This window comes from Phoenix dactylifera, chromosome 3 (genome assembly GCF_051530095.1).
Source record: "Phoenix dactylifera cultivar Ajwa chromosome 3, Ajwa_hap1_PhDact_Kaust_v1.1, whole genome shotgun sequence".
NCBI lineage: Eukaryota > Viridiplantae > Streptophyta > Magnoliopsida > Arecales > Arecaceae > Phoenix > Phoenix dactylifera.
In genome coordinates, this window is record NC_143192.1 from 1,653,408 (window position 1) to 1,677,081 (window position 23,674).

At 37.6% G+C, this 23,674-nt stretch overlaps 1 protein-coding gene and 1 long non-coding RNA gene across 2 annotated transcripts; one reads left to right on the forward strand and one right to left on the reverse strand.

The window, feature by feature from the left end:
• The first annotated feature begins 7,644 nt into the window (after positions 1-7,644).
• On the forward strand, positions 7,645-23,674 carry LOC103714552 (wall-associated receptor kinase 5-like). Its single transcript, XM_089929358.1, has 7 exons — positions 7,645-8,645; positions 13,342-13,495; positions 15,747-15,848; positions 18,091-18,282; positions 18,381-18,732; positions 19,161-19,319; positions 22,206-23,674. The coding sequence occupies exons 1-7, from the start codon at positions 7,660-7,662 to the stop codon at positions 23,390-23,392; spliced, it is 3,132 nt and encodes a 1,043-aa protein (XP_089785484.1). The 5' UTR covers positions 7,645-7,659; the 3' UTR covers positions 23,393-23,674.
• On the reverse strand, positions 9,328-11,495 carry LOC149767855 (uncharacterized). Its single transcript, XR_016399727.1, has 2 exons — positions 10,814-11,495; positions 9,328-10,596 (listed from the first exon to the last, which is right to left on the reverse strand). It is a non-coding gene; the product is annotated as an uncharacterized LOC149767855 (long non-coding RNA).

Genomic DNA, 23,674 nt, shown 5'->3' on the forward strand with positions numbered 1-23,674 from the left:
CCGAGTCGGCAATCTCTCGACAACAACAGACTGTTCCTCTGAGGCACGCCGCGGCCCCCTGCTCCACTACTCCCTGCAACGGCCGTATCCGGCGCTGCCCCACGATCCCCTGTAACAGCCGTACAAAACGGAGCTCCACTATGCCCTGCCATGGCTGTACCCAGCGCTGCCCCACGACGCCCTGTAACGGCCATGTCAGTGGCAGCCCCATCGTGCCACACGATGACGAATCCCCGGAAAAACCCCCCAGCCTGATATATATGAGGCTGGGGGGGAAGGGGGAAAAAGATATATCTTCCAGAGTATCATCTCACCTGCTACCTTCTCCTTCTCCTTCTCCTTCGATCTCCTCTGACTTGATCGTCGGAGGGCCCCCACTACCCCGGTGGTGGTGCGAGGCTTGCTTGCAGGTTTCACGGCGGAGGGCGGAGCGCAACCAAAGCAACTCAAAGGGAACCCCGTTCACACCGCTGTGCCAATCGTTCTCGATTTGGACCACCAGCAACACTATCAAAATTGTTTTAAAATAAATTACATATTATTCACCATTTAAATCCTAATTAAAATCTCTAAGCCATCCGAAATAGACTTGGGTAGGCTTCAGTTCACAACTAAGTCGGATCTGGACCTAAAAATCTAGTAAAAAAGAATAGTTGCACCTAGAACGAAACCTCTCTCTTAATTTTATTTATTTATTTATTATTTTTTCTTTTTTCTTTTTTTCTTTTTCTTCTTTTCTTCTCTGTTTTTTTTCATCGCCCTTTTCCCCTTTTTTTTTCTCTCTCTCTCTCCATTTTCTAAACCTACCCCACCGAGAAGCAGGGGAGGGGGAGGAAGAGCCTCCGGCCCGGCAGCGGCCCCGACCGAGGACCGGCGGCGGCGGCGGCTGCGGCCGAGGACCTCAGCAAGGTGGAGTGACAACCAAGGGAAGGCCAGAGCCTGCCTCACCGAGGAACAGGAGAGGGAAGAGGCCTCCGTCTCAGTGGCGGCGCGGCCGAGGGCCGGCGGAGACTGCGGCCGAGGCCTGCGGCACAGTGGATTGACCACGGTAAGTGGTATTCTTTCTTCTTCTTCTTCTTCTTTTCTCTTATCCCGGTGGCCCTTTGCCGGTTGATAGGAAGGAGGGGGAGGCAGGGGAGGAGATGGGAAGGGCACGGGAGGCCTTACCTTGTTCCGATCGCGTCCGACGGCCCCGATTTCCGGCGGCACAAGTGAAGAAAGAAGGAGGAAGAGGCTGTGGGAGCTCGATCGAGTCGGACTTACCGGCAGGCCGAACGGCCGTAACACCTCACCGGCCGTAACGGCTGGCCGTTGGGCAGTTCGCTGCAAGGCCCTCGGAACGTTTGGGGGTTGTGATCCTCTTTTCTCTCTTCTTCTTCCTCCATTTTTTTTTTCGTGGATGTGGGCTTTATCTGGGCCAAGCTCGGGTCAGGCCGGTCAAGCAGACTGGGCTTTGACCGGGCCATCGCACGTAGAGAACGTGCTTATAGGGCTAAACCCTATATGATTTGCAGCTGTTTGCTCCTGTCCGGTTGATACCATTGGAATGGGGCATGATAACAAGGGCTTTTTTTTTTTTTTTTTTTCAGTTGTTGTTTTCATTAGAGCAGCTGTCCAATTTTTCCAGGTTGTTGGCACATTGCAGAAATATGGAAAGTCAACATGGTCGCCGTCGAGTTTGATTGGAGGGGAGAAGCCAAAGGGGCCAGAGAGATGATTTCACACACTGCGCCCTTTTCCACAATTTTTCTTGCCCGTTGATTTGCCCGTTGACTACGATGACTTCTCTCCTCCATTTTTAGAGTACTAAGTGCTCCTTGATTCTCTCTCTTGCCTTCTCACAAGAAGAGCCTTGTTAGAGCTAGCCTTGCTGCAATTTAAGTGGGGCTAAACAGACACTAATCTTGCTGGGGAAGGGAGCAGCCAGAGAGGCCAGAGACATGATTTCCGAGCTATTGCTGATTCTTGAGCTGCTTCTATTACTGGTGGCAGCATCGCTCGGTACATACACGTCGGGGGCCGAGAACTCATCATCTCCGCTGACCTGTACGAGCGTTCCCTACCCCTTCGGCATATCCGGTAAAGCTTTGAAAGGCTTCGAAATAAGCTGCAATGGCAATTCTCCAATTCTGCATCTAGGCAAGCATACTTACGAGATTGAAACCATCTCGTTGCTGCAAGGCAATCTGATCATCTACGCTAGTGCTATTGCTCGGGGCTGCGAAGGAAACTTCATTCGAGGATCCGGCTGGATCAACCTGGAGGGAACCCCCTATACGATATCGGACACACAGAATATGCTGACGATGGTCGGTTGCGACGATCTGGCAATTATTAAAGGAAGCCGTAGTAACTTGACAAGCGGTTGTGTTGCCTTCTGCGACTCCGTTCACAGTGTTGTCATGAGCGGACGTTGCTCTGGCTTGGGCTGTTGTCAGGCTTCCATCCCTAAAGGTCTCAAGAGCTTCAACCTCACGTTCGGAAAACCTGGTAATCTCATAAACGCAGTCTTCAATTCTACCGCGGGCAGCCAGGCCTTCCTTGTTAACCAAAATAGCTTCACATTCTCGAGTGAGAAGCTCTGGGTGGTGTATACCACAATCAAACTTTTCAAGTGGTGTTGGATTGGGCTATTGGGAATGAGCCGTGCGAAAAAGCGAGAAAGAAGAAGGAAACCTATGCTTGCAAGGAGAACAGCTACTGTCACGATTTAACTAATGAGGTCGGATATCGCTGCAATTGCAGCCAAGGATACTATGGAAATCCTTACATAGGATGCGAAGGTATGCATCAGTTTACATTTCCATGAAACATTATATATATACATACATACATATGGATATATACAAAAATATACTAGTTTTTTCATAGTACTCCCAACTCTATTCTTCACCAAGGGCAACCCCAAATTTTCTTGTTTACTTCCTTAGAAAGCATTCTACGGTATTTATGGTGTTTGGCAGACCCTACAAGCTCTTTTTTCTCCGTTCTTTTACTTTTTTTATTATTTTTTTGAGAACTATCCAAGTCATACGTCTGGGATAAATACATGCCACGTTTTGAACTTGGAATCTATTTCCAAATAGATAATGAAAACAACAACGTTATAACCTAGTTTGCGACATCTTAATAATTTACCTTTACTCTTACTCTACCTTAATATGTGCTTGCTAACCCATTTCCTGTGGACTTCAACACGTTTTTACTTTTGCAAGATATTAATGAGTGCGAGGATCCAGAGCTCAATCCTTGTGTGGGACACTGCATCAACGAGCCAGGAAGTGTTTCTTGCGCCTGCCCGCATGGCCAACGTGGTGACGGTAGAAAGCAGGGAAGTGGCTGCACGAATATGGTGCCACTCTGGGAGTTGCTTTAGGTAACATATTTAAATTCTCTTATAATTACTTATGCCGAGAGGCTAGTTATATGTTTTCATTTATGCTTTATTTGGTCTGATGTTAACTGCTGGAAATACTCATGTTGGTTTGCCATGTTGGTCCACTCCCCTATGTGGGATCTGTGTGATAACCTTGTCATAAACTTGGTGATTGCTAGGCTTGTGCATCTGCCAAGTCGGCCAGATTCAACCCAGCCCAGGCCTAAATAATCTGATCTGATTCTTAAGGAGACCAAATTAAGCATTTATTTTTCTTTTTTTTGGGTCTTTTGCATATATATTCTTGTAAATATGTAGTATATTTACCTTTTGAAAAACACTATTTACATACATACTTGTAAAATTATTCTGTCTTTACAATAACATCTATTCTGTGATTTTTTTTAATCAACGGCGTTGATATAAAAATTTTCATTTTAAGTATAAAATGCCAATATTATCTTTTTACATCAATATCTGTAAAAAAAAATTGATATTCAATTATGTTGTAAAGAGCTCTTATTTTTTGCATCAGTTTTTCAAGAATCTTAATACAAAAAGGGCAATTAAATCCATTTTATACTGAAAATAATTATTTATTGGTACCATCAATAAAAAAATATAACAAGAAGGTATCGTTACAAAAACAAAATAATCTAAGGGTTATATATGAAAATGGAAATAAGAATAAATATTCAAAGAGCCGTATTTGCAAGGGTGTGTATGAATTTTTTATTTTTTATTTTTTTTTGCGGGGTTGGGGGCAGTTGGTAGAGGAGGAACCCAAAGAGAGTCAGGGAGAGAAGAGGAAGTGCTTCTTGGCTTCAAGATTTATGCTAGCCACATGAAGTCAGCTTTAATTTACTCTCATTAGATGGGAATGAATTCTCAGGAGTAGTTCTCCATCCATTATTCACATACATAAAGTGAGGGGGATGAGGATGCACCTGATAGAGTTTCCATTGTGATAATTAGAAATGTACAATTTTATTTTTTCTTGAATTTTCATTGATGGAGCATGGACAAGAGATGAGTGGGGGGATTGCATGTTTCTTTTCTTTTTTCCCTCCTATCTCGGATGTAGAGAAATTAGGATAGTGGCGGCATGTGGAGGAAGGCTTTTTTGCTTTTTTATTATGTTGAGGCCTGACTTCAAGCTTTGGGCGGTAGTATAAAACTGACATCAAAACCTTCTCTATTATATATTATTAATATAAAGACTAGTTTTAGCATATGTAATGCATATGGCTTTTCGCAAAGAGAGAGAAAGGTGGGGGAGAGATAGGGGAAAACAAGGAAGAAAGGACTCATAAATATTCTCCTAGATGTTTCTCAGTCAACTTCTCTTCCAAACATCTATCTAAAGGGAGAAAGCACACCTGCCTTAAAAGAAATTACAGTGGCCTTTTATAGAGAACGAGAACTATTTCACCTCCATAAGACCCGATCTTCTTTATTAGTCGGTTGACCAAGACAGAATATAGGGCTCGTTTGGTTCGCGGAAAGCATTTTTACTCCTAGAAATATGATTTCTGAAAAGCAGATTTCTGGCAAGAGGATGCCTGAAAAAATACATTTGACATGTTTGGTTGACAATGAGAAAGTGATAGATTTTCAGAATGCTTATATTTGGTTGATCATCCACTTTTCTGAGAAAGTTATGTGTAATTCCTATTATACTCTTAATAAAAATTAGGTCTTTAATGCTTCTTTAATGCTGAAGGGCTTTTTTGGAAAAAATAAAAAAGAAGTGATTTTCGGCTCATGGGAAAGACTTTCTCATGAAACGTGGGAATCATATTCTTATGAGAATACAACTTTTTCATCTCTCTCCTTCGAAAACTCCAACCAAACAAGAGGCATCTTATTACTTTTTCGTTGACCATACTTTTTCCTCTTTTTTTTCCGCGAACTAAACGAGCCCATAAGACAATTTCGTTCCCTCCTGCTCCTCTTCCATGAGCAAATATCTAAATTTTAGCCCAATTTCATTAAGCCAGCCTCCATTGAAGCATAATCCTATTTCGTGCTATTCTAATTTAGCCAATTGGAAGAGCCAGGGAATCAAGACCCTCACCCAATGATCCCCCAACCAATCATCTTTCCAAAAGTCTTACTTCGTGCTATTTCAAAAAAACAAAAAGAAATACAAAAACAGTATAGAAAAAATAAAGAAAGAAAATTCAGTTAGGTAAGGTATAATCCAGGAAGCTTTCCTAAAGACAGTCATTTCCCCACTTTTAGGTATAAAAGGACTCTTGGAAACTCTATCCACAGGATACAATACTCAACCCAAAGATGATATAAGATTGCACTTATTAATTACCTTTAATCAAGAACCATATCTCGAAAGATAAATTATAGAAGGAAACTTATAGAAAAGGAAAATTATAGAAATAGAAAGTTAGAAGAATAAATTTATTATCTGTTTCTCATGTTTTGATAGATTTATTAGAGTTCGAACATTGCATATGTACCTTTTCAGAAATGATGCAAACCTGCAAATTTTTTTTTTTTTTTTAACATTGTAGAAGTTTCCTAACAACTAATAACTACCTAAGAGGGTAAAAATTTTTAGAATTCAGATAATAGACTTCTTAGCAGTAACTATCTAACGAAGTTTTATCTTTTTAAAACTATTACTATTAGAAAACATTGTACAACAATCCTCCCACTTATTTGCAAATAATAATATTACTAGCATAAGAAAGGTAGAGAGAAACAAACTTGGATTGAGTACACTGCGACCCTTGAACTTAATGTTTGAACAAAAATTATGAGTCTTGAACAACTAGGAGAATTGAACCTTGGTCTTAATTAATCAAAACTCACATATTAGTGTTGACAATATTCATGAATTCTTGTAACTAAGGTAGCACATTATGGGCTATGTGCTTTATTCAGGTTTAGCAAGCCTACTAGGGTGTTACTGGTAGCCCCTTGGAAGCGGTGCTAACCTCCATATATACTTACAAAAGCAAAATTTATCGAGGCTGTCCACAACCTCACTATTCACCTCACACAAGCTATGGGTATTATTAAGGACATCATTCAACCTATTTTATGGTGGATGATACAGTGCATTCCCATAGACCTGGAACTTTATGTAGTTTCATGCCACCACTATTTCAAAGATAAAAATTCACTGAAAATGCAACCTATAAGTTAATATTTCAGAGGTAGTAACTTAACTAAATTTTCTTTGAACTCTGAGCAGTTATATTTTAGTGTAAAAGGAAAGTTATAGAAATTGAAATTCAGAGGAAGAAAGAAAGTTATTATCTATTTCTCATGTTCTAAAGGATTTATGAGATTTCAAACGATGTATCTGTATATTTTCAGATGATGTAACTTTGAGTAATTTTTGTATAACATTATAGAAGTTTCGTAACAACTAATAATTTTTTAAAACTTTTATTAGTATTAGGAGATATTGTATGATATGGCCATCTTATCTTGGTTTTGGATTATGATGTGCATGGGACCCGTGTTCAGATAATAAAGGTTAAAACCTAATCACACAAGGCTGTGATTGAGTAGAGTTCCAAAAGAAAGTGCTTGACAAATAAATTATCTTATTTTTCTAAAAGTTATCAATTTTTCATATTTCTTCTCGAACAAGTCTAATCATTATCTAATATTTAAAAAGGTAATTTAAAGTATCTAATTAATCCCATATTTTGTTTTTTTTCAAGAGGGGTGGATGGGGGGAGAAAAAGAATTTTGCTATTAAGATTGATTATGGTTCTTGTATAGTTTTACTACCATACCCTTATACTATGGATATGGTGTTGTCATCCAAAGCTACGCACATGGCATGCCTCAGCTCTTTGATTATATTTTTCTCTCAAATTTTTTTTGAAAAATTATTTTTCACTGAACAGCATAGTTATATTATTGCTAATGAGATGTTTTAAGCATATTTTTAATCCTTACAGGAATAGAATTTAATAGGTCCTATAGAAATGTGATGTAACATTTTCTTCAAATCTAATTTTTGATGATCAAGGTAATATCAAGCAGAAGTATTTGTTGGTTTGTTTTCTTTCTGATCAAACAAGCTGACAATTAGAATGGTAAAACTCCTAATATTATTTAAATTTTCAAAGCTTAGTAATAAAACCATGTCCTGAACTTACTGTAAAGAACTTTCATAAACTGAGATTTTTCAAAACTAAAGTTCCTGTTGCTTATATGCAGGTGTGGGATTTAGCATCTTATTTATTCTAATCATTGGAAGTTTGTTGTCATGCTGGGTCTCAAAGAAAAGAAAACTAATCAAGATGAAAGCGAAGTTCTTTCAACAAAATGGAGGCTTGTTTCTGCAGCAACAAATCTTAAATCAAGATTCTAATGCAACAGTGAAGATCTTCAGTATAGAGGAACTTGAAAAGGCAACCAACAACTTCAATGAGAGCCAGATCCTTGGTCACGGTGGATATGGTACTGTATTCAAGGGTGTTTTGCCAAGCCAGAAAGTTGTCGCCATCAAGAAGTCCAAATTAGTTGATGAGAGCCAGATTGAGCAATTTATCAATGAGATTGCAATCCTTTCTCAAATAACTCACAAGAATGTTGTTAGACTTTTGGGCTGCTGTTTAGAGACCCAAGTTCCACTGCTTGTGTACGAGTTCATATCCAACGGAACCCTATTCAACCATATCCATGGTGAGAGTCAGGTTTATTTAATGCCATGGGAAGACCGTCTAAGGATTGCTGCAGAAGCTGCTGAAGCGTTGTTTTATCTGCACTCAGCGGTTTCAGTACCAATCATTCACAGAGATGTCAAGTCTGCAAACATACTGTTAGATGAGAATTATATAGCTAAAGTATCAGATTTTGGAGCTTCAAGGTCAGTCCCATTTGATCAAACACATATAACCACCCTTGTGCAAGGGACATTTGGATACTTAGATCCAGAGTACTTCCACACAAGCAAGCTAACAGAGAAGAGTGATGTCTATAGCTTTGGGGTAGTTCTTATAGAGCTGTTAACTAGAGAGCTTCCGGTATCTTTTGCTAGGCCAGAAGATCAGAGAAATCTAGCCTTTTATTTTACATCGATGTTTGATGAGCAGTGCCTCCTTCAGCTGGTAGAGCCTCAGATTGTAAAGGAATCTGGAATGGAGCAACTCTTTGTGGTTGCAAAACTTGCTAGGAGGTGCTTAAATTTGAAAGGAGAAGAAAGACCAAGCATGAAAGAAGTTGCCATGGAGTTAGAACGACTAAGGAGGTTCCATAAGCCGCAGCTAGCTCTCCAAAATCTTGAGTAAATGGAATACTTGCTAGGTGGGATTGGACCTTCAACTGGTTGCACTAAGGAAAGCTGAATAATATAATTTAGAAATATGTTAGCTTCCATAGATCTCCCAAGGTGATAAATTTATTAGAAACTTCTCTCTTTCTAGAGAGCTGTTGAGATATTTTCTATGCTATTGATGCTCTCTACTTTACTAAGCAGATGTTGATCAAATTACTCTTTGAACTTTGTATTTTGCTGCTATCTCTAATTTACATATTGTACTATGGAAGATTTATGTGATAAAAACTAGCGATCTAGCTATATTTATTAATGTAATTATTTCATATTGTATGCTTGACTATTGTCCCTGGCATACTGTTTGGTGACATGTACTGAATACTAGTAGTGGAATTTGTCCTACTTGGATGAATTGTAAGTGCTGAATACTATTGGTTGCTTTTAGAGTTCTTAGTGCTTGTTGAAAATTAATTACATATTTGATTGTCTTCCATTAGATAGTTTTGGTTAAATTGATTAAAGGGTCAAAATAAACCGTTTGAAAGCATGAACAGCATAGAACAAATAAAATATACCGAACTAATACTTCTAAATTATTTAGGATTTTACATATATACCCTTGCAGATATGACTTACTATTTATTTACCTTTCAAAATTCACTATTTTTATATATATCCTCAAATCTTTCTATTTTTGTAAGGATAACCCTTTCGTAAGATTTTTTTTTTTTACAGATGGTATTAACAGATAACTGCTTTAAGTAATAATCAAATTTTTTATCATTTTGCATCAGTACCCTTTAAAGATAAAAAGATAGCTCTTGACAATATAAATTAAATGTTAAATTTTAAGAGTATTAATGCAAAAGGGTAATAATGTCCTTTATATTTAAAATAATATTTTTAATACTGTTAGTCAAAAATCGAATAGGAGATCTATTATTGCAAAAATAAGATGATATGAGAGGTTTATTTGCAAATAGTGATTTTTAAAAGGTAAATACAAAATAAGTTATATTTATGGGGTTATATAGATAAAAGGCCTAATTTATTACAAATTTTATATAAATATGGACTCCTACAATTAATGGAATAGATGTCATTGTCGACTACTAAAATCAGCAAGTTGCCATTCTCTTAAAGAAAAACCATTCCCTAATTCGTGCACCCAACTTAGAGAACCTTTTTAATTATACTAGTCGATTTAACTAGACTTCAGAAAAATAATAAATCTCCAATGAATAAAAATTAAATATATGGGCAAAATGCCCCTTCTCAAACTATGCGTCTCTACTACCACTTTCAAAAATATACAAATATGGTAGAGGAAGGTTGCTTTTGCAAACTGAGCATCTTCTCAAAAGTGGCTTATCCTTTGTACTCGCGTCCGCCATTGGTGCAACCACGAACCACTCCATTGCGCTAGTTGAAGCCCCAGCTTATCTCCACTCTAATATATTGAAGTAACTTAGTGTGTCAAGAATAATTGATCCTAAATACGTAATATCATTGCATTGAGCCTAAATACATAATCGTTTCGGATTAATTTTGGAAGTCTGAAATCTCATGGGAACTTCATAGGTTGAACCCCGAAGTCCTAAAACTGGTGCTATGTTCATCCAACTAGGAGTCTTTTCCGGGTTTGTTTGGGTTGAAGGCAGCCACTGCAAGATCCAGATTACACAGGCTCTTCTTTTCCTCCATACTCCACCTTGGAAGATAGGAAAAAGGAGAAACAAGGCAGACAGATCATGGAGTTTCGTTGCATTAGATTCATGGAAGGAGAGATGAGGAGAAAGAAAGAGGCCGAATGAAAGGATTGCTTGTTTTGAGACATCCTTTATGAACTACTCCTCAGACTGCCGGCCAGATCCATAACAAGGTTCAGGTGTGCCTCCAAGCTATTCATGGCCATCTCCTCGGATCCATCCTTCATTCAATCTCATGCACTCCACTCTCTCTGTTGCTCGTCATCCAGGCAAAATGCAGGAGGCGATCGGTCAAAGACATCAACCTTAACTCCATCAATAGCGATGACAAAAGTGAATTTGCTCAAAACAAGAATGAACAGAGATGGACTTGGTTGCCTCTTGCAACTTGCCATCTTAATTCAAAGAAAATCGATGGCCCAAACCGAAAGAAAGGAGGAGAGAGAGAGAGGAGTGGGAAAATCTTACCTTACCTCTGGCGAGCTCCCTCGACGCGACGAGGTGAAATCCTTCTGGCTGAAATCGAACGAGAACTCGACGCGATCACCGGCAATTGATCAAGAAGGAGGGGTGATGCCAAGAGGGAGGACGGATGGGCCTTTTATATGCCAACTCATGGCATTGCCGGAGTCCTAGTTGCCTTCAAAGTCCGCTCCTTGCCGGAGCCAGAAGTCTTCCTCCGGGCACATGGCCCAAACAGCCAGCCCAAGCCCAACAGACTGGACCGGGCCCAACAGTTACGAAACACCTATCATTTATATGTGGTTACGTATCTCCGATTAGTCTTCTCCGATCACGGGCGACGTCGGCATCCATCACGTCTTGCATGTCTTGGTTTTGTCATGGTAATAATAAAAAGACGGAGAGCTTGACCCGTTTCCTATATTCTATTAACACATCATTCTCTTAATTTTTCCACGAAGACTCGGTGGCTGCAGTTTGAACCGAGCGAAGGCGGGGACCAAGGTCTTCCAGGGTGCCTTCACCACTTATTTCCTTGGAGAGATTGCGAGTGTGGAGGATGAAGCCAGAGATATCCTATGCTTGACTTACTTGATGGAGGAAATTATACGGCATGGCGATAGCCAAGTTGCAGGTGCTGCCAAGCTACCAGTCCGGCCTACATGGTCCTCACCATGCATGCATCCTATTTAACCAGATGATAAGAAGGTTGAGTGGGATTTTCTTATCCTTTCATGTACAATGGCAAAACCAGACTCATTGAAAAAGGATTGCAATCAGCATATTTACTAGATGGAAGATAATTGCATATTCCTTATCAACCATTCATTTTCCAAACCAAAATGACTTAATTTGCTACACGTGTCCTTCGATTTCTTTCCTCCTTGTGTTGTGTGTCCTTACAAACGAATGTTTGGACCATCTAAATTTGGCTCAAAGTTCAAAAGATAATTAATTTTAGATCCGAATTGAGTTAAAAAAGATTGGAATGAAAAGTTGCATGAAGACAATTATTTAAGATTTCTGAGATACCATATGATTTATCACTCTTGAGTGGTTATATTTTTATTGATATTTGATGTACTTGTGCATATTGTTTATTTGAACAATATTGATAGTCGATTTATGATTTTATGATGTGTGTAATGATTTTTTGCTATTTTCAAACTTATATTATTGTGTTGGTGTAGATGTGTAGAAATTCTTATTGGAGTTTAAAGCTCACACTACCTTTTTTTTTCTCCTTTTTTTTCAAAGTTGCAAGATGCTTGATACTTGGCTGTGGTTAGAATCACTAGTGAAAGGATGAATAGATAAACTATCACTAAAACTAGTTGGATGATTAAATTTTGTAGTTGTACCAGTTTTGTTATTTGTTATGAATTGAAAATTATTGTTCAATAATATTGAGGTTGTAATAAATTTTTAGACCTTGCATATTTTCTAGGGCTTTGCTCTAGAGAGTATCCAGTCGTATCACATAGCTAACCCAAGTGTTAGGTTCGGGACACGAGGGAAATGGTATCAGAGCTTAAGATTTAAGATTACTAGGAAATGTGGTATACATGGCATCAAAATTTTGCTAGGGTTTGCACGAGAAGTGATTTATAGGATTTGGCTTTCGATGAGCAATTATGTCTCAATTATAAATTGTGGGGTTTGACCAATTTTATTAACTTGCTCCATCAAATTTCTTAAAAAAATAGTAAAAAATAGAAAAATTGGTAAAGTAGGATTTGGCCCTTTTTCTTCTATTAATCCATCTTAAACTGAGAGGTGTAGACTCTATTTATACTGGTGAGACCCATCATTACACAATTCAAGTCAGATTCTTGTTCTAGTCGAAAAGGGATAAAGCATTCCTAAGTTAGACCGTGACTAGTGGAAACAATCGTAAAAAACTAAAATTCTACAAGAGATAGACTCGACTTTTACATCAACTTTGCTTTTAGACTCTCCATATAATTTTTTTCGGATTGGAAGATAAGCCCAATCAAAATTTTTCTCAGAAAGAAAATTTTTAATTCGACTAGCCCATTTTGACATTCAAATGACAGAATTTAGTCTTTATGGCTTGGTGTATTACAGCCCACATAAGAGATCTTGAAAATGTTTCTAATTTAAAAAAAAAAGATCATCTCAATCAAGCGTTGTATGACCAAGTTATGGTCTCTGAACTTTTAACATGCGATTTAGTTTTCCAATATAACGAATCTCACCTCCGAACTTTGTCCAATCATCTCCATAGTAGTAAAAGTAGTCTATGTTAAGTATGTTAAGTCTAGTGATCCTTTTAGATCATTATATATCAGCATTAGAAATTTAAACATGGGACTCAACAAGGTTTCTTGCCATTTAAGAACTAAATCCTCTGACTCATGCAGTCTAGTCAGTTAATGTGTCAGTTTGTTTCTCACAATCAGCCATGATGTCCATAACTTTCTGCAAGACATTTCATCCTTAAATAATCAGTAAGATCGTCCTCCATCTTGGGCAAATTTCTAATAAGACTAACTTGGAATATATTACCCTAGACGAAAGATATTCTTGCAGCCGCTTCTCTGCTTTCTACCATCACCAGCTGTTCCTGATGGACAGGTGAAAGAAATACTCGCTGGTATATATGTTGATGCATTCTTCCTTGCAAGGGTTGGTTTTTTGATCACTGCACTCGTCGACATTTGGCAGGTCAATCAAGAAGACAACGTAGTCAATATCAACAAGGAATTATTTGGCAGAGAAAAATTTTAACGTGGACTAGAAACAAGAGCAAGACAAATTGCTACAGCAGCAGAAGATGAGATATGCTTGTGATTGATAGCATGATTGGATTTTGGTTTTATTCGAGTGTTACTGGAGATTTTCATTTTCTTTTTGATAATTATATCGTCTCACTTGCTTGCTTACATTATCAGATAACTAGAGCTTCCGTTTTGGATGGTGAAATTTGTATTGTATTTTTCTCTTCTCACCGGTGATCATGTTTTAATTTGGACAATCAATGTTCTTTCTTGTAATAAACAGGTTAATGTTATCTTGGTTGTGTAGTTCTTTTGTTTGAAACAATCAATAATATTGAAACAAAAATGGAACTTGCATAGGTTGTCCAAGTTATAGCATGGCAAAAATGAGTTGTCTTTAAATCAGTTTCGATAGCTTCTATCTTTGTTTGACCTACCTACATACTTCTTATATAGTGAAAACTAATATTAAGGATATTTTAGTCCGACAGTAGTACATCCAGTGGACCTTAGTGAATTTGATCTCAACTTTTCATGACTTATGTTAAAACTCTCTGACTCTTTAGCTAGTATTTAAACAGCCTAATTTTTTGTTTTTTCCAAAAAAATAAATACTTTAGTTTCTAAAGATATGAAGTACTAACCTCTGTTTCATATGATTATAATCTCTAAGATACATAAATGTCATCATAATACCTTTACAATTTCTCTGGGATTTCAATTCATAGTGTTGCTGAAAATTGGACTCGGGGGTGACCAGTGGGTGAGAAGGGAGGAGCTCCGTCGTCTGGCAGTGGGTGGCAATCCGTCGGCAGGCGGCGTCCTCCGCGGGGCCTGCAAAAAGCCAGTGGCCGGGGTTTCCGGCGCCGGCCCTCCGATGCCTAAGTTAGAGGGGAAAAAGATATATCGAAGAAAAATATGTCCAGAGTTTTTTTGTGTCCAGCCTCCTTCAAGGTAGAGGGGTTCTCCTTTTATAGAGGGGCGCTGGGTTACCTGTGATGCGACGGAACCAGATTGCCGTACAACTGAGCACGTCGCATGAGTTGGTGCACGATCATGTGAATTAATACTTTGCCGTAGGGGATGAGGTCGGAATCAGGAAGTTGTCACGGCTGACTGGAGGCAGCCGAGCTGATTTGCCGTGGAGGACTGGAGATCCGTAGACAACAGGTGCCACGCGTATTAATGGTTGAGTAAGCCGGAGGTCTGCAGAGATCATGCACATTAATTGTTGAGTAAGTCAGAGGTCTGCAGAGATCATGCGCATTAATTGTTGAGTAAGTCGGAGGTCTGCAGAGACCATGCACATTAATTGTTGAGTAAACCGCTCAAGGCGTGGTCCCAAATCGGGCCGTAGGAGGATGTGACCGCAGCGGGCAGTCAGCGAGGTCCAGCTTCTAGGACCGGATGCCTTCCGAGATCGGGTGCTTTTTAGGTCGGACGCCTTCAAGGTCGAGCGCCTTCTAGGTCGGGCGCCCTCTAGATCGGGCGCCTCCGGCCACGTGCTGGCGGCCTGCTCACGTGCTTTGGGACGATTTATTTTTCCCCAACACATAGTAATCATTATATGACTATTGTATAACAGTGCAGTAGGAATTTTCATTATTTCAGAAAATGACACCCTTATAATGACACTGGCAAGAAAATGGAAAGACCTTCAAAAGAAAATAAAATTATAATAGCCAAATAAATGTATTGCAACGCTTATGCTATTTTATAGCACTTCATGAGCCCCCAAAGTTAGAGCTATTGTGGCTTGCTGAATCCTATTTTCATCCATGCTTGAGCCCTAGCAATGAACCCCATATGGAACACCATTCTTAATTAGCTGAAAGGTGACCTCTTATTTCTTTTTGTGGACGTGGGCTTTCTCATGATAGTATTGAAAGATGATAGCATGTGGAAATGCATAGCTATTACAAATAAAATTCTACCTTAAGTTATTGAATTAAAGTCAAAGAATGAACCCCAGTGACAGTGACGATGGTACGCACAAGATAATAAAAATATTTAGTTTTGGCTGGCACGCATGAGCTTAATGGTTAAGTTATTCCTTTTTCCTACTCTAGTTGGTGTTTTTAATATTTTTCCTTTTCCTCTCTCAATTTCAATTTTATCATTCAAAAGTTATAATAAAGTTGCCGAAATTGAATAGTGCAATCTTTCGTTCCTAATTTTTTTCAATAATTTTATATCAGGTGACAATCTCTGGCCCCGGGCCTCTGGCGAGACAGCGACAACTTCCACAGGTGGCAGGCTCCGCTTCATTGACGGATCGATCGGGACAGGCACAACCGCAAGTTTGAATTTTTATCATTTTCAACTCTTTTATATTTTGATTTGTTTGTAGCGACTATCTTAATTACTTTATTTGATAATATTATATTTAAATTCAAATGTCTAATTAAAAAATATGAATGTGGGTATGAAAAACTCAAAAAGAAAGGAAAAATCGAAAAACTCATTCAATCTCAAAAAGAAGCTCTAGATAGATTTATTGTTACAAACAAATAAAACACCCCATCAAGTTTAATTCAGAAATTAGCAACAGAACAAGTATCCGAAATAGAGTTAGAAGATGACATAAAAAGAACGAAATAAAATGAGATTGACAATCAGATTCATAATAGTATTTTGCTTTTTCTTTCTTTTTGTCTGTCTACGTGTCTAGATAAGCATATGGGCCGCATCTATCAAGCTCCTTAAGCATGGTGTGTGCTTGTTCCTTTTGCTATGATGGATAATGTGTAGCTGTTGCTCGAGGCTTGGATTTGCTTGCAGCATTGGCAATTGTTCTATTTGTGGATGTAGGGTTGCTTGAGAATAAGTTTTACCTTTTCCCGTCACAAGTAGCCGTTGCTGATTTCCTATTTATGGATTTCCATGCTTCCTGCTCAATTGTTCTTGTGACAGAAAATCTCCTGATAGCCTAATGAAAATAAGAGCACCCAGAGGAACATATTGCCTTGTGTATTTGCTAACAGAACTTCCTGGAATACCTGCAAGGCTATCTTGATCATTGTAAAGAATCCTTGAAGATTTATATAAAAGATTCTAGAGATGGAAAGATTGGGTCCTTTTCTTATGAGAAAAAGAGCATAACAAATTTATGAAGATAGAGGTCAAATAAAGATTACCATGTTTGGTCTGCATCATTCATAGAGCCATCCTGTTTAGAAAGAGAAGATAAGAAAGTTTTGAAAAAGTGTTATCTTAATCTTAAAAACCTTTTAAAACATGGTGAATATTCTGATATTGATGATCTTGATCTGTTTTTAGAGTTAAAAATTTTGAAAGAAGTTTTGCAAATAGAAACTAGTACTCCTATTGATACTTTAAGTTTTATAAAAAAAACAGATTCTTTTCCAAATGCATGCATTGCTTACAGAATATTGTTAACAATACCTGTAACAGTTGCTTCAGCTGAAAGCAGTTTTTCAATATTAAAGTTGATAAAATTTTATTTGCGGTCAACTATATCACAAGAAAAATTAAATAGAGATTACGATTGAAAATAGTATTTTAATGAATATTGACTACAAAAGTTTGATCAGTAATTTTGCATATCAAAAAGCTAGACGAATTATTTTTAAATAAATTTTTAAAGTATTTTTTACTTATTAAATTTTTTTTTTATTTTTTTTTTAAAAAAAAGGCCTTTCTAATTAGTGAGCTTACTTTAGCCCTCAAATGCATTGGGCCGCCCCTGAGGTGATTTGAGCTGGAACTTTGTTTCCGATCCAAAGGGATAGAAAACATCAATACCTTTGCAAAATGATAAGTTTTGCTTAGTACCGTTGGATCCATCTGTTTCGATGATGAGTGAGGTGTCATCCATGGTAGCAGATCCATGAGTGAGGAATACAGCGGACTGGAGAAGGATAAGCTTTGTGCGGCCACAAATATTTTTGCCTTTCCTTAGTCTTCCATGAGAAGTAGTCAAGATGGTCGCCATCGAGTTTAATTTGACGCTTGGAAAAGCTGTGCTCTTATCCACATGCTAAGCTTTGCTTAGTTACCGTTGGATCAATCTGTTTCGATGATGAGGGAGGTGTCATCATCCATGGTAGCAGATCCATGAGTGAGGAATACAGCGGACTGGAGAAGGATAAGCTTTGTGCGGCCACAAATATTTTTGCCTTTCCTTAGTCTTCCATGCGAAGTAGTCAAGATGGTCGCCATCGAGTTTGATTTGATGCTTGGAAAAGCTGTGCTCTTATCTACCAGGCTCTCCTTGATTTTTTCTCTGCATGCTTACAAGAAGAGCCCTGCTGCGACTGAAGTGGGGCTAAATTAACTGGCTTTAATCTTGCCGGGGAAGGGAGTAGGCAGAGAGGCCAAAGAGATATGATTTCCGGGCTGTTGCTGATTCTTGAGCTGCTGCTGTTATGCTTGGCGGTATCGCTCGGCGCATACATGTTGGAGGCAAAGAAGTCATCATCTCCACTGACCTGTACCAGCGTTCCCTATCCCTTCGGCATATCCGGTAAAGCTATGAAAGGCTTCGAAATAACCTGCAATGGCACTTCTCCAATTTTGCAGCTGGGCAACCATGCTTGCAAGATTGAAGACATCTCGCTGCAGCAAGGAAATCTGAGCATCTACGCTGGTGCTATTGCTCAAGGCTGCTTCACGAGTTCCACTCAAGTACCCAGCTGGATCGACCTGGAGGGAACTCCCTATACGATATCGGACACACAGAACATGCTGACGATGTTCGGTTGCGATAAAATGGTCCATATCCATGAGATTTCTAGCTCCTCCTCGGACGGTTGTACAGCCTCGTGCGACGATTCCAATCCCAATGTTGTCAATGGCTCTTGCAATGACTCGGGCTGTTGTCAGTTCCCCATCATCACTACAGGTCTCAAGAGATTCAACGCACGATCGAAAGCATGGACCAAGCCTCAAGCAATTGCAGCGAGACCTTCTTGGTTAAGCAAAGTAGCCTCACATTCTCGAAGAAGATGCTGCATGATGTTATGTCCGGAAGATTCTTACATGATCGTTACCTAATGGTGTTGGATTGGGCTATTGGGAATGAGCCGTGTGAAGAAGCAAGAAAGAAGAAGCAAACCTATGCTTGCAAGGAGAACAGCTACTGTTACGATTCAACTAATGGGGTCGGATATAGCTGCAATTGCAGTGATGGATACCATGGAAATCCTTACATTGGATGCAAAGGTACGCATCAGTTTACATTTTCATGAAACATTATATATATATATATATATATATATATATATATATATATAAACATATGGATATATACTAGTTTTTTCATAGTACTCCCAACTCTATTTTTCACCAATGGCAATTTCCTTAGAAAGCATACTCCGGTATATTACGTGTTTGGCAGACCCTACAAGCTCTTTTTTCTCTTTTCTTTTACTTGTTTTATTTATTTTTTTGAGAAGTATCCAAGTCAACCCTCTGGGATAAATACAAGCCACGTTTTGAACTTGGAATCTATTTCCAAATGGACGACGGATACAAAAACATTATAACCCAGTTTGCAACATCTTGATAATTTACATTTACTCTTACTCCACCTTAATATATTCTTGTTAACCCATTTCTTGTGGACTTCAACACGTTTTTACTCTTGCAAGATATTAATGAGTGCGAGGATCCAAAGCTCAATCCTTGTGTGGGACACTGCATCAACAAGCCAGGAAGTGTTTCTTGTGCTTGCCCACATGGACAACGTGGTGATGGTAGAAAGCAGGGAAGTGGTTGCATGAATATGGTGCCACTGGAGGTTGCTTTGGGTAACATGTTCAAATTCTCTTGTTACTAAATAGAAAACTATGCAGGCTAGAGTTATGTGTTTTTATTTATAGTTTATTTGGTCAGTTTTAACTGTTAGAAATACTCCTAGCTAATGCATGCCGGTTTGCCATGTTGGTCCGCTCCCCTGTGTGGGTTCTGTGTAATAACCTTGTCATAAACTTGGTAATTGCTAAACTTGTGCATCTGCCAAGTCGGGCCAGATTCAGCCTAGCCCAGACCAAACTAATCTGATCTGATCCTCAAAGTGACCAAATTAAGTGTTTATTTTTCTTTCTTTTAGGTCTTTTGCATATATATTTTTTTAAATATGTCTTACTAAATATTTACCTTCTGAAAAATACTATTTACATACATACTCGTAAAATTATTCTGTCCTTACAATAACATCCATTCTGCGAGATTTTTAATCAATGACGTTGATATAAAAATTTTCATTTTAAGTGTAAAATACCAATATTGTCTTTATACATCAATATCTATAAAAAAATTATGATATTCAATTATGTTGTAAAGAGATATTATTTTTGCATAATTTTTTTAAGAATCTGAATACAAATAGGGCACTTAAATCTATTTTATACTGAAAATAATTATTTATTGGTACCATCAACAAAAAAAATCTAATGAGAAGGTACCATTAAAAAATAAGATACTTTAAGGGTTATATATGTAAATAGAAATAAAAATAAATATGCAATAAGCCATATTTGCAAGGGTATGAATGATTTTTTTTTTTTTTTTTTTTTGTGGGGGGTGTGGGGTACTTGGTAGCGGAGGCACACAGAGAGAGACAAGGAGAGAAGAGGAAGTGATTCTTGGCTTCAAGATTTATGCTTGCCGTATGAAGCCGTTTTTAATTTTCACTCATTTTGTATATGTATATAGATTTTCAAGAGCAGTGCTCCACCCATTATTCACATGCATAGAGTGAGAGGGGGGGGGGGGGGGGGGGGGGGGATAAATTTATAGAAATAGAAAGTTCAAAAGAATAAATTTATTTTCTGTTTCTCATAATTTGATAGAATTATAAGAGTTCAAATATTGCATACGTATCATTTCAGAAATGATGCAACCCTGCATATTTTTGTTTTTAACATTATAAAAGTTTCCTAACCTCTAATTACTACCTAAGAGTGTAGAAATTTTTAAACTTTCAGATAATAGACTTCTTATTAGAAGTAACTATATAATGAGTTTTATATTTTTTAAAACAATTGTTATTAGAAAACGCCGTACAAAAATCCTCCACTTTTTTGCAAATAATAATATTGCTTGCATAAAAAAGGTAGAGAGAAAACAAACTTGGATTTAGTATGGTGCAGGCCTTAGGTGGATTACCTTTGAACTTAAGGTTTGAACAAAAATTATGAGTCTTGAACAACTAAAAGGATTAAACCTTGATCGTATTTAATCAAAACTCACATATTAGTGTTCGCAATATACATTGGATTCTTGTTACTAAGGTAGCACATTATGGGCTATGTGTTTTATGTAGGTTTAGCAAGTCTACTTAGGTCTTACTCGTAGCCCCTTAGAAGCAGCCCTAACTTCCATACTCAAAAGCCAAATTTATCAAGGGTGTGCACAACCTTACTCTTCACCTCACACAAGCTAAGAGTTTTGCTAAGGACATTATTTGACTTATTTTGTTAAAGATAAAACAGTGGATCATACGGACAAGGAACTTTATATAGTTTCATAACACTACTTCGAAAGATAAAAATGCACTAAAAATGCAACCTATAAGTTAATATTTCATAGGTAATAACTTATCTAAATTTCCTTTGAACTCTAAGCAGTTATATTCCAGTGTAGAAGAAAAGTTATAGAAATTAAAAGTTAGAGGAAGAAAGAAATTTATTATCTATTTCTCATGTTCTGATGGATCTATAAGAGTTCAAACGATGTTTACATATATTGTCAGAATGATGTAATCTTTGCATAATTTTTTTGAACATTATATATAGAAGTTTCGTAACAGCTAATAACTATATAAGGGATTAATAGTTTTTAAAATTTCAAATAATAGACTTTTATTAGAAGTAACTACCAAGCAAAGTTTTATCATTTTTAAAAATAATCATTATTATTAGAAAATATTGTATGATATGCCCACCTTATCTTGGTTTTGGATTATGATGTGCATGGGATCTGCATTCAAATAATAAAAGATAAAACCTAATCAACAAGGCTATGATTGAGTATAGTGTCAAAAGGAAGTGCTGACAAACAAATTATCTTATATTTTTAAAAGTTGTCAATTTTTCGTATTCTTCTCGAAAACTAGTCTAATCATTATCTAATATTTAAAAAGGTAATTCAAAGGATCTAACTAATCACATATTTTGTTTTTCTTTCATGCGCTAGGGGTTGGGGGAGAAAAAGAATTTCTTTATTAAGATTGCTTGTGGTTTTTGTTTAGTTTTACTACCATATCCTTGTACAAGGGATATGATGGTTGTCATGCCAAGCTGCTTGCATAGCATGCCCCAACTCTATGATTATATTTTTCTCATAAAAAAATCTTGAAAAATTATTTTTTACTGAGAGGCACAATTATGTTATTACTAATGATATGTTTTAAATATCTTATTAATCCTTACGGGAATAGAATTTAATTAGTCCTACGGAAATGTGATGCATCATTTTCTTCAAATCTAATTTTTGATGATCAAGATAATGCCATGCATAAGTATTTGTTGATTTGTTTTGTTTTTTTATCAAGCTTACAATCGGAGTGGTAAAATTTCTATCATTGTTTAAAATTTCAAAGCTTAGCAATAAAAGCATCTCCTACGCATACCGGAAAGAACTATCATCAACTGAGATTTTTTGAAACTAAAGTTCCTGTTGCTTATATGCAGGTGTGGGGTTTGGCGTCTTGTTTATTCTAGTCATTGGAAGTTTGTTGTCATTAAGGGTCTCAAAGAAAAGAAAACTAATAAAGATGAAAGCCAAGTTCTTTCAACAAAATGGAGGCATGTTTCTGCAGCAGCAAAGCGTAAGTCAAGGTTCTAATGCAACAGTGAAGATCTTCAGTATAGAGGAACTAGAAAAGGCAACCAACAACTTCAGTGAGAACCAAATCCTTGGTCATGGTGGTTATGGTACTGTATTCAGAGGTATTTTGCCAAGCCAGAATGTTGTCGCCATCAAGAAGGCCAAATTTGTTGACCAGAGCCAGATCAATCAATTTATCAATGAGATCATCATCCTTTCTCAAATCAATCATAGAAATGTTGTTAGACTCTTGGGCTGCTGTTTAGAGACCCAAGTTCCATTACTTGTGTATGAGTTCATATCCAATGGAACCCTGTTCCACCATATCCATGGTGAGAGTCATGATTTCTCAATGCCATGGAAAGTTCGTTTAAGAATAGCTGCAGAAGCTGCCGGGGCATTGGCATATCTGCACTCAGCTGCTTCAGCACCAATCATTCATAGAGATGTCAAATCCTCAAACATAATGTTAGATGAGAATTATACAGCTAAAGTATCAGACTTTGGAGCCTCGAGGTCGGTCCCATTTGATCAAACACATATAACCACCCTCGTGCAAGGGACAATTGGATACTTAGATCCAGAGTACTTCCACACAAGCAAGCTAACAGAGAAGAGTGATATCTATAGCTTTGGGGTAGTTCTTGTGGAGCTATTAACTAGAGAGATGCCAGTATCTTTTTCAAGGTCGGAAGGGCAGAGAAATCTTGCTACGTATTTTACATTGATGTTTGATGAGCAACACATTCTTCAACTAGTAGAGCCTCAAATTGTAGAGGAAGCTGGAATACAACAACTCTTTGTGTTTGCACAACTTGCCAGGAGGTGCTTAAATTTGAAAGGAGAAGAAAGGCCAACCATGAAAGAAGTTGCCATCAAGTTAGAAGGGCTAAAGAACAAGTTTCATAAGCAGCAGCTGGCTTCCCAAAATCATTCAGAAATAACACACTTGCTAGGTGAAATTGGACCTTCAAATAGATTCACTGCAGAGGCAAGCAGACAATATAGTTTAGAAGGTGATATGTTAGCTTCCATGGATCTTCTAAGATGATGAATTTATGAGAAACCGCTCTTTTATAAAGAGTTGTTGAGATATTTTCTATGCTATTGATGCTCCCTACTTTTCTAAGCAGATATTGATGAAATTATTCTTCGAACTTTGCATTTTGCTGCTATCTCTAAATTACATATTGTACAACCGGAGATCTATGTGATAAAAACTAGTGATCTAGCTATATACTTGTTGATGTAATTATCTCATTTTGTACTACTGAATATTTAAATTTATCCATGACATAATATTTGGTGACATGTACTAAATACTACAGTTCTT

Excerpts from the sequence above, each read along its gene's own strand:
- LOC103714552 (XM_089929358.1), top strand. The coding sequence starts at position 7,660 with ATGAAAGCGAAGTTCTTTCAACAAAATGGAGGCTTGTTTCTGCAGCAA. Across the intron at positions 8,646-13,341 it reads CTAGCTCTCCAAAATCTTGA|ACGAAAGATATTCTTGCAGC; the intron begins GTAAATGGAATA and ends ATATTACCCTAG. Across the intron at positions 19,320-22,205 it reads GCCACTGGAGGTTGCTTTGG|GTGTGGGGTTTGGCGTCTTG; the intron begins GTAACATGTTCA and ends GCTTATATGCAG.